The sequence below is a fragment of the Argentina anserina genome, chromosome 5 (assembly GCF_933775445.1).
Source record: "Argentina anserina chromosome 5, drPotAnse1.1, whole genome shotgun sequence".
NCBI lineage: Eukaryota > Viridiplantae > Streptophyta > Magnoliopsida > Rosales > Rosaceae > Argentina > Argentina anserina.
In genome coordinates this window covers 15838492-15849812 of record NC_065876.1, presented here as the reverse complement: position 1 = coordinate 15849812, position 11321 = coordinate 15838492, and the positions used below count along the sequence as shown (strand labels likewise).

At 40.1% G+C, this 11321-nt stretch overlaps 2 protein-coding genes across 2 annotated transcripts; both read left to right on the top strand.

Annotated features, from left to right (window-relative positions):
* The first annotated feature begins 1868 nt into the window (after positions 1-1868).
* Positions 1869-3236, top strand: LOC126795603 (increased DNA methylation 3). The gene is given in 5 exon segments (XM_050522412.1): positions 1869-2160; positions 2163-2597; positions 3010-3078; positions 3081-3144; positions 3146-3236. Coding segments are annotated over 5 exon segments (951 nt in total).
* Positions 3237-5993: 2757 nt separating this feature from the next.
* Positions 5994-9399, top strand: LOC126795602 (uncharacterized). The gene is made up of 4 exons (XM_050522411.1): positions 5994-6710; positions 8276-8401; positions 8487-8765; positions 8998-9399. The coding sequence occupies exons 1-4, from the start codon at positions 5994-5996 to the stop codon at positions 9397-9399; spliced, it is 1524 nt and encodes a 507-aa protein (XP_050378368.1).
* The last annotated feature ends 1922 nt before the right edge of the window (positions 9400-11321 follow it).

Genomic DNA, 11321 nt, shown 5'->3' with positions numbered 1-11321 from the left:
AGCATATGTCATGTTCTTGAGAGAAAAATATTCGGAGTGCATATCCTTTGTGGTTGAATTTGAACATGTCGAGCTTAATATCACCTCTGTTTCTACCATGTCTTACTTGTGAAATGAAATCTCATGTTTATTAACCATTGAATTCATCATATCTATTTTGATTGAGTGTTATTATTGATGTTATGTGTTTGAAGATCTCTGAGACAAAATGTTGAAGGCATTATAGGTTGTGTCGTTAGTGTTAGTTGTGTTTTGGTCTTTGTTTTATGTTTTGATTTCCCTTTTTAGTGTTTGCTAAGGGACTAGCAAAGTCTAAGTGTGGGGTTGTTGATATGAGCACATAGTGTAACGTTCTTAATGTATATATGCCCTATTCTTATGCTTTGTTACTTCTTATTTAGTTGTTTTAGGTTCATATTTGTCACATGTATGTTCTAAGTAGAGTTATGCCGAATTTAGATGAATTGATGATGAAATTGTGCTAAGTGTTAGAAATCTTTATTGAGCTATGATTCCTTACTCGACTAGTACTCTACTTTTCTATTTTCATTCTTTCATATTCCTTAATCGTCGATTTCTTCTCAGGAAAGACAAATCCTATTTGGACAAGAAGTAGTGATGCCGTGATGCATTCCTAGTGAAATAAGGAAGTCATGTCCAAGTTGAAGAAGTAGAAGAATAGGTCGGCCTAGCTATTCCTAGATGGACAAAGAGAGATGCCGTGCAGCCCATAAGTGTTTCCCTATTGGATTTGGTTTCCTACATCAAGTTGGATTTGGAGTACATGAATCAAAGTCCATATCAAAGAAGATTTCAGCTTCCCAATCGAATTTCATCTCATAATTTGGACGGCATGAAGGGTTTATTTTCTCCTATATATAGAGGTACGGCCTCACCATTCAAGCATCATCAACCTTGCACACAAGCACAAGCCATAGCTCTGCCGAATCAGTCCCCCATCTACCAAGAAATCCTAAAATTGAAATTTATCATTTTCCATCCTTTGGATTCGAAGCAAGTAGCCTAGGATCTTCGTTTGCTTGGAATAAACCCCATAGGATTATTTCAAAGTGTAACTCTATGTTTTCATGTTTTATTTTGGTTTTCTATGTTATTGTTCTTGGATGATTTCTGTTTTTGTTTTGTTAAAGTTTAATTCGATCTTGTCTATGAGATAGTTGTGACTTTCGAATTGTGTAATGATATGAAGATTTCGATTTCTATTCAATGATTTTAGGTTTTATGCTGTGAGTTCTTGTTCTATGTTCTTGATTAATTTTCGGTGTGTTCTTATATTGCATGTGTGATTAAGACAAGTAGTTGATGTTGCATATGTTAATCATTCAAAGTTAGTAACGATTATGATACAAGTAGTGGATTAATTGTTATTTGTTATCTCACCGATTTTGATCCTAAGTTCAGCATTGGATAGGTGCTTAAAACATGTTGATTTCTCTATGTGATACGTAATTGCATGATGAATTGGTATGTTATATTTCGTAGCAAGACAAGTAGTTGAGCTTGAATGTATCAATGTATTAGGAACCAAGTAGGAACTTGATGCATGATCGAACTTAAGATGAACCTTGATACCTACGGCATGAACATGATTGAAAATAGATTTCGATGGCTTTGTTATTATATATTTTTTTTGGTGATTGCTTATGTGTTGGTCGGTTGATCACATGTATATATTAGTTTAGGTTTTATTTTCTGTCTTTTATACCGATCCTATATATCAAATCTTTATATCTCTATAAGAATTCGTTGTTAAATGTTTGTGATCTTATGCCCTGGCTGGATCCTCGGTTTGTAAACGATACCATCTTGATTTATACTACTAATGATGCTTACAGGATTAAATATTGATGTCGAATAATCGAGTTTATCAAAATGCTCAACCTAATTTGGTTCTGAGACCAAATGCGTTGCACAAGTATTTAAAGGGCAGCCTACCGTTTACATGTTCGGGGCTGAGAAAAGACAATATGCAGTTCCCAGATATTTTTCCCTTGAATCTTCATCAACAGATATGGTATCCTGATAGCTTCAGAATTGTTAAGGGGATTGTGGTAGTTGATGATCCTGTTACCTCGTATATGAAAGACGATGATCGGGAAAAGTTCAAATCTGTGACTGGCATGAATAACCTGAAAATTGATCCAGAAAATATAAGCAGGTGTTCCAGGATTGTGGAAAAAGTAAGCACAGTAGTAGCAAGGAAAGTGAAGAGGCAGGACGTATTTCTAATGGAAATAGTAAATTATCTGAGAGGTTCCAACAAAAGTATAAAAGGAGGTGCCTCTCTCATCGACGATCAGTTGCAGTATATTCCCCCATTGACACTTCATCAGAAGACACAAAATATTGTGGAAAGGATGAACCTTCATGGAATACCTGCAAACCAGAAGGACCTGTGCTCATGCCCCTCCCGTCTGTTTCTACAAAGGAAGCATGTGTTTTAGATCATTCTATTGTTTTGTCTGGGACGGTCCAGAGAGGGGTTGTTGGACCACCAATTCGTGCTATGGATATTGGCGTTAGCAAGGTTGCATATTATTTCCGAGTATCTCTACCAGGAATCAGGAAGGATTTTTGTATGTTCCTCTCACTTGGTCATTCATTTTCAATTATCTGGTGGTAATATTAAAATCCTTTTAGTTGGGTGTTTCCCGGTGTATTTAAATTTGTTACACCTCCTCTAAGCTGCAGATATTATAAACAAGCATGCATATTCTATGTAACAATTGACCATTCTTGTCATAAGGTAATCGCGAAAGGAAATTAAAAGAAAAGGCTTTATCCATTATGTTTTACTGGTCTAGTGGTTATTGGGAATGAGCTTGTTACTTACTTGAGTGTCTGAGTTAGAGGTAACAGTAGCACTCGCTTCTATATACATGCTAGGCACAAAAATATGGCTTATGTACTCTTACTTTTAGATGCTCTCTTGAGAAAAAAAAAACTTGCTTTACACTTTTAAATTGATACTTTTTCGTATGGCAATAGGTCAATTTAGTTATGAAATTGAACCCAATGGGAGGGTTCAACTAGAAGGCTTCACAAGTGGTGGAAACCCATAAAGAAACGCTCACGTTCCTTCCAAATGAAATTGCAGCAACTATGCCCTCCTGGACCATTCACTCTCCTTCAGTCTTCCGGGACCTGTTGATCCAAGGCTCTTTGCACCTAACTTCAAATCGGATGACATCTTTGAAGGAGTAGTTCTAAAATAGGAGTGATATCTGATACTCGGTTCAACTTCGATGTAGCAAACATTGATAAAAAAATGTTCTTCTTCTTCTTCTTCAAAACTCTCTTAAACCAAACCTCTCTTAAACCCCCTAGTATATTAGAGAATGGATCTTTTTAGAGAGAGAGAGAGAGTCTGCCTTCTCTCTAGAAAAAAAAGTTTATCCTTTCCTTTATTCACATCTCCTTCTCTTCCCAACCTTATTCGTTAGAATCATCTGGGTATTAGTTAGTGGGTTTTCTGCTTGTTTCTCTCCACTGTTTCTCTCCACTGTTTGATTTGGTTTATCTAGTGGTCTTTGCTCTCCTCCTAGATCTTGGAGGCTTCTCCTTTGTTTGGAGTTCTCTACCCAAAACGTGGTAGTCTTTTTTCTGAGATTTTTTTCTCTTTTGGTCCCCTATTTCCCAGCATGCGATCCTTTGACAACCTTGCCTTCAGGTTGGAGAACAATTGCAACTTGGTGGAAGTCAATAATGGAGTCTCTCTCCTTGGAGTCCTCATAGCAGATGTTATCCCTAATATTGGAGGCATCAAGGGATCTCTCAGACGCTCTTGGAAGCACTTTGGTCCTTTGAAGATTGTACATCTTCACAGTAATGTTTTCTCAATTGTTGTCACTCCAGTGAATGTAGATGAGCTTCTTCTGGGTGGTCCTTGGCACGTCGATAACAAGAGGTTTATTGTGGTACGCTGGAAACCAAATCTCACTGTTAGAGATGTTCATCTTCATAAAGCTTGGTACTGGGTTCAGATCTCAGCACTAACATGGGAGAAGCTCAACAACAACAATGCCAAGGAGATTGGTGATGAGATTGGTGAGGTGTTGCAGCTGGAAGATATTAGTCAGGAGGATATCACTCTCAGAGCCTATCTCAGAATTAAGGTTCTTTTGGATGTTAGAGATGCGTTTCCAACAGGTTTCTGGCTACCTCTGAACTCTTTCACGAAGACGAGGGTGGAGTTTGCATATGAGGGACTAAAAGATTTCTGTTATTGTTGTGGAAGACTTGGTCACAAGGAAGAAAAGTGCCAGAATCCTTCGCTGATTAACCATGAAGCTACTGGGGAAGAGGAGGCAGAGATCTTATGGTTTGGACTATGGATGAGAAAGAGTGTGTATTCAGCCCCTGCTCCCTCTTGGCTGGATAATCATCTGAAATTCCGTCGCCAGAAGCCAGCCACGCGCCGGAACCTTGGTTCTGTGCCGTTCATTGTCCCCGAGGAAGTTCCTACCCGTGAATGGGCACCTTGGCCAAGGTCTATGGGCAAGAGCCATTCTATTGTCAGTGGTGATGGTGATCGGAGTGTCTCTTTAACCCCTATGGCTGAACCCATGACAAACGTGGTTTCAAACAACCTTTTCTCTCTACTCCAGCAGATCAAAAGTTTGGTGTCTCACCCATTCCCAAGCCCTAGCTGGTTGCAGCTCGCTGTAGTCTCTAAGAAAGTTCACGTGGAGCGGTCAAAGAAGGCTGATTGCTTTGAGTTGGTATCCCTAGATAATAACAACTCCCAACCAGCTCAGCTTTCTGTTTTTCAGGTGGCCCAACCTTTAAGCCCAGGCACGGGCCTCACTCTTAGTGTCTCTAAAGTGGTTAGTGGATTGCAGTTGGGCCAGCCCATCTTGTCAGGTTGGGTTTCTGGTTCGGTTCAAGGTGTGAGTTCACTTAATCTTTTTGAACCCGAGAAGTCCCCTCAATTTGATCTGAATGCTGAGCCAGAGCGCTCTCCTTCTCAGCAGCTCCCACCTATTCCTCCCCAAATCAATAACTTCTCAAATAAGTCTCTTCCAATCTCCTCCTCTTTGGGTAAGATTCGATCTTTGTCTGAGTGCTTGAGGTTGGAAGGTGGGGTTGGTAGTGAGGGATGTCGTGGCCGTGTTAGAGTCTGTGGAAGTGGTAGGAGGTTCTGTTCAGAGAGATCTGAGGATGGTAAGGATGAGAGGAGTCTTCGGGTGTATAAGAGAAGAAGGGGAAACGTTTCTTCGGAGGTTGGGTCTGGTGTCTTGGGCTCGTCTGAGATGGATGCGTCTTCGACAACTGTTGCAGTGGGTGGTGGTGGTTATCCGGCAGGGAAATCCTCTGTTCGGGGCGGTGGTGGCTGGCCGACAGCCACATGCCAGCCATGAGTACACTACTCTCTAAGAACTGTCAAGGGTTAGGGCGCGCCTTGACAGTTCGGAAGCTTGGGGAGTTGGTTCGATCTCAATCTCCTTCTATTGTCTTTTTATCAGAAACGAAGCAGTCAAAGTTTAGAATCAACAATCTCAGAAGACATCTTCGCTACTTAAAGGGAATCACAGTTGATCCTACAGTTAGTGGCGCTGGAGGGTTAGCAATTTGGTGGAAGCCTGATGTGGAAGTAAAGATATTTTCTAAGAGTAAGCACTTGGTGGATGCGGAGGTGAAGTTTTCCAAGTTTAATATCACCGTTCGCATGTTTTTCTTCTATGGCCCTCCTTATCATGGGGATAAGAGAGTGTTTTGGTCCTCTGTCTCTAATTTGTCTATCTCTAGTTCTATTCCTTGTATTTGTGTCGGTGATTTCAATGAAGTTGTTGCTATGTGTGAGAAGGAAGGGGGGCTCCCATGGTCTTAGAGTAAAATTAGGGTCTTAAAGGAATTTATGGATGCAAACTCGTTGGTGGATTTCAGCTTTAAGGGTTCGAGGTTTACGTGGGATAATCGTAGAGAAGAGCTATTAGAGGTTATCAGAGAGAGATTAGACAGAGTTATTGGGAATGCAGCTATTCTCTGTGCATGAATTAGCCTTTGTGGAGCATGAGGCTCGTGTTGGGTCTGATCATTCTCCGATTGTTCTCCATTCTCACGCCAAAGTGCAAAAGAACCCGAAAACATTTCGTTACGAGGCTAATTGGGCTACAGATCCTGATTGTCAAGAGCTAGTGGCTAATGCTTGGAATCCGTTTGTTGATGTTGACCCCTTTGTTGGCTGGGAGAATAATTTGGCTTGTTGTAGGAAGAAGTTGGTGTGTTGGAGCAGGGCAAAGTTTCCAAATAATAAGGCGATTATTGATGCTCTTTGTTGGGAGTTAAAAGGATTGCATGAGGGCCCTATTGATGGAGTAAATAAAGTTAGAGAAGATGAGATTTGTGATGAGTTAGAGGCTGCCTGGGCTCGGGAGGAGCTGTTTTGGAAACAGAGGTCTAGGGTCAGCTGGTTGCTTGAGGGAGATCGAAATACGAAGTTCTTCTATGTCACTACGGTCTACAGGAGGAACAAGAACAGAATCAGTAGCTTATGTTTGGATAATGGCAATTGGATTAGTGGGGAGGCGCAGATTAGTGCTGCGTTTGCTGATTTCTTTGATAATTTGTATTGCACTTCTGGCTCCAGAAGACTCGAGGATACGCTGATGGCAGTGGATAGTCATATTTCTGAGAGTGAGAACTTGTCATTGGCAATGCCTTTCTCTCCTGATGAAATTAGGAAGGCAGTGATTGATAGGAGCACTTTGTGCGACGTTCTTAACATGTTTTTACCTCAATTTGTACTTTGCTTAGCCCTTATTGTTGTACTATTGAGTCATTGAGTCGTAGTAAGAGTCTTGAGCGGTATTGGATGCATTTTTGTACTTACATGAGTTAAAACGCATAATTGGTTTAGAGTCCTAGTTTTACTAGGAATCCTTGTTAGGTTTTGAAACTAATTATCTCTTACTTATGATTTTATTTTCTTATTTTCAGATAGGATTGAAGAGATAATTAAAGAAAAAAAGATGGAGCCAAGTCATGCAACAATTAATTAGAAGATGATCATTAAAGGCATAAAACATGGCATGTTTTAGGGAATAAAACATGGCATGTTTTAGGGAATAAAACATGGCATGTTTTAGGGAATAAAACTTTCCATGATTTAAGGGATTAAAGCATGACAGTATTATAGGAAGAAAGAAGCAATTTCAAACCCTCCATCTTTCCTCTATATATACATGGCTTCACCTCTCAAATATCATCACTTCTCCTTTGCATTCAAGAGCCAAAACTCTACCAAAATACTACCTCAAACATCCTTCACCAAAACAACAAGCAATTCTCCCATATATACAAATTTCATCTCCACCGAATCACCATTGAAGACACACCTCCAAGGTTCCTACAACGTGTGATTCTCGCAACTCATCTCCACGGGTTTGTTCATTTTTGATTTTTTTACAATACTTTGTCTATAAAGATTATAGTATGATGTTTGTGTGAGATTATTGTTTTGTATTAAGAATCAAAATTTTCAGATTGTTTTATTGGATTTTTGGATCTTTGCCGAATTGATGGTTTTCTATAATTAATGAGTTTGTATTTCTATTGTTGTGTTCTAATCATCTTTCTCATACTTTTAGATAATTTTCAGATATGTGCATATGAATTTAGTGCTTGGATGCATTCTCTAAGATTGTGTTTGAGTGCTATATTCATCAACCATATTGACACAAATCGAATCATGCCCTAAGTAGGTTCGATTTGTGTTGATTAAAAGTGGTAAAAATTCTGGAAATTTGCATGTGAAACCATGGTGGGTGACACCATACATGAAACATGTATCCAACAAAGATTTGGTGCTTAAATGTAATCTTGTTTGATTTCTACTCTAAGTGTTATTGAATTCGATTGCATGCAAATTTAGATTAGGCCCTAAGTCAATCTAAATGTTAATTGAAATCTTGCACGATTAGATGATCCCCTAAGGCTCTAATTGTATTGGTGTCTAAAAAGTATGTAATTGGTCGAATTAGAATGCATGATAGGTTCGAACTTGTAATTATGTGGTGTAATGGTAAATTTGGTTTAAGTTTGTTAAAGAGAAGTCGATCATGTAAATAATAATTTAGGTTTTATTTTAGTAGTTAATAATCAATCTCAAACCCCATATTATTTGTTAACACTAAAAGTTAAGAGTTCCCATCAATTCCCCGGAAAGAACGATCCCTGCTTATTCTATACTAACGATGATGTTTTACAGGGTTTATTATAGACGTTTTAATAAAACGCTCTATCAGTGATGCAGTTAGGGAATTGGAAGGCACCGGGGCCGGATGGTTATCCTGGTCATTTTTACAAGGAGCATTGGGAAGTGGTTTCTGGGAGTATCAATAGTGCAGTTGCTTGTTTCAGAAATAGTGATTCTTCTGTGGTGAGCCTTAACAAGACCAATATTGTCCTTTTTCCGAAAGGGCCTCTCCTTGAGAATATGTCTCAAAGTATAAATCTCTATGAAGATTATCTCAAAACTTCTTGCAAATAGATTGAAACCTCTTCTTCCTAGTCTTATCTCAAAGCAACAGAACGCCTTCGTTCCTGGTAGGCTGATTCAAGATAATCTTATCTTAGCGCATGAGGCTTACCATTACCTCAAGTTGAAGAGGTCGAAGAAAGGTCATGAATTCGCCTTAAAGTTGGATATGCAAAAGGCTTATGATAGGGTTGAATGGGACTTTCTCGAGGCGGCTTTGTTGAAGTTTGGTTTTAGTTTGGCGTGGGTGAGGCTGATTATGAAGGTGGTTACCTCGGTTTCTTTCTCAATCATGATCAATGGGAAGCAGGGGAGCTATTTTAATCCTTTAAGAGGGCGGCGACAGGGGTTATCTTTTTCTTATTATTGGGGAAGTTTTATCAAGGAATATTGAAGCTGAGATCAGAAAGAGGAATCTTCAAAGTATAAAGCTTAGTCCTCAATGTCCAGGGATCTCTCATCTTATGTTTGCTGACGATACAATCATGTTCTCTAAGGCCACTGCCTCAAATTGTAGGGCTTTGAAGTCGATCTTGGACTCTTATTGTGTTGCTTCTGGACAAGCTGTTAACCTTGGTAAGTCATCAGTTTTCTTCTCTGTTAACTCTCCTCCTGAAATTCGTGAGATGGTTACAGCGGAGTTGGAAATTCCTATCAGTTCTCAGCCGGGAATTTATCTCGGTCTTCCCACTATTTGGGGAAATTCCAAGAAAAGTGCGATGGCTTACATACGAGAGAGAATTAATCAAAAAATTCAAGGGTGGAAGGCTAATATTCTTTCTCAAGCTGGAAGAGAGGTGCTTATTAAAGCTGTTGCCATGGCGGTTCCAGCCTACCCTATGGCTATCTTTCTGCTTCTGAAGGCGCTTTGCAAAAACATCAACTCTGATCTTTCTTAGTTTTGGTGGGGATTCAATGAGTCTAAAGAGAAAATGCACTGGAAGTGTTGGGATGACCTTTGCAAGGGGAAATTTGAAGGTGGTCTTGGATTCAAAAATTTACAGGCATACAACTTGGCTCTTCTTGCTAAGCATTGCTGGAGGCTAGTGAATAACCCTTATTCCTTGTGGGCTCGGGTTCTCAAAGCTAGATATTTTCCCCATGTGAGTTTCTTGAATGCAAAGAAAGGGTCTAGGCCGTCTTGGATTTGGAACAACATGCTTGCTGGCAGAGACTCTATTGCATAGAAGACTATTTGGAGGGTGGGAAACAGTAAGAGCATTGATGTTTGGGTCGATAGATAGGTCCCAAACAACAATGGTGGTCGTATCATTCCTACTGATTTGTCAAACCGGTTCACTCCCTTGTTGGTTGCGGATTTAATTGATTTTCAGAGGAACTGGAACATTGATCACTTGAAAGGGTTTCTTAGTAAGGAGGATATGAGTGCCATTAGTGCAATTGACACTGGTAGTGAGCAGGACAGTGATGTGTTTATGTGGCTTCACTCAAAAAGCAGCTCTTACTCAGCTAAGAGTGGGTACAAGTTGATTTACTCTGAGTTGGGGAAAAATTCTGTGAAGAAGATAAAGTCTTCCACATCTCACATCATTGATTCCAAAGTTTGGAAAGCTATCTGGCAACCAGGTTTTGTTCCTAAGATCTCTAATTTTATGTGGTGTGCCCTTTCTAATGCTTTGTCCACAAATTGGTGTATTTTTAAGAAAAAAATCATTCCTAGTCCGATGTGTGAGCTGTGTGGAGAGCATCAGGAAACTGTGGAGCATTGTTTGTTGCTTTGTCCTTGGACCAAGGTGGTTTGGTTTGGTAGCACTCTTTGTTACATTCCGGATATAGCTTCAATTTCTACTCTTGATGTTTGGCTGCTTGCTATGTTTAAGAAATTCAGTGGTGGGGATGGTGGTACTTCTAACCTTTTCTTGTTAGTTTGCTTCCATCTATGGGAAATATGGAAGCAAAGATGCAAGGCAGTCATGAAGAAGATTCTCCCAGACCCGGCTGCTACAATTGAGCGTATTCAGCGCAGTTTTGCCGAGTGGTCTGCTGTTCAGCCTATTCTGCCGGAAGAGAATGGGGAGGTTGGTCAGGTGGTCATGTGGCTTCCTCCTCCTCCAGGTTTTGTGAAGGTGAACTTTGATGCCTCTTGGAATTCAAAACAGCCTAAGTGTGGATTGGGAGTGGTTAGTCGTGATGAGAAGGGTGTGTGTTTAGTGGGAGCAAGTCGTGTCAGTTCTCATAATTCTGTGGTTGAGGCTGAGTCTATGGCGGCTTTGGTGGGGCTTCATATGGTGGCTGACATGCATCACAAGAAGGTGGTGATAGAATGTGATTGCAAGGAGATTATAAGCGCTCTCAAGGGTGATTCTTGTGCTAATTGGAGGTCTGTCCCTTTTTTAAAGAAGATTACTCAGTTGAGTGAGGCTTTTGATGAGGTATTGTCGAATTGGATTCCGCGTGACGCTAACCGTTCAGCGGACGCTGTGGCCAAGCTTGCAATGGTGGAGTTGAGCTCTTCGGAATGGGTGGAGACACCCCCAACTTCCCTCTGTCGGGTGTTGAGGAACGATGGTTTACTAGGACCGCCCTAATGTCTTGTTGTCTGCTTTATTGCTTTAGTTTGGTAGTTGTTTGATGTGGTCTTGTGTTTCTTTCTTCTTGTTTGTGTTCTCTGTGTTGTTCTCCTTTTTTTTTTTGGGCTTTGCCCCGATTTATTGAAGTTTCACTTTGACAAAAAAAAAACATTGATAAAATGGTGGCCTGGTAGGATCTTCTGAGTAGACTAATCTTTCAAATCATTTTCTGCTTGCATGTGAATACTGTAGAAAGATGTTGGTCACATATGATGTAGTATGCTGGGTAT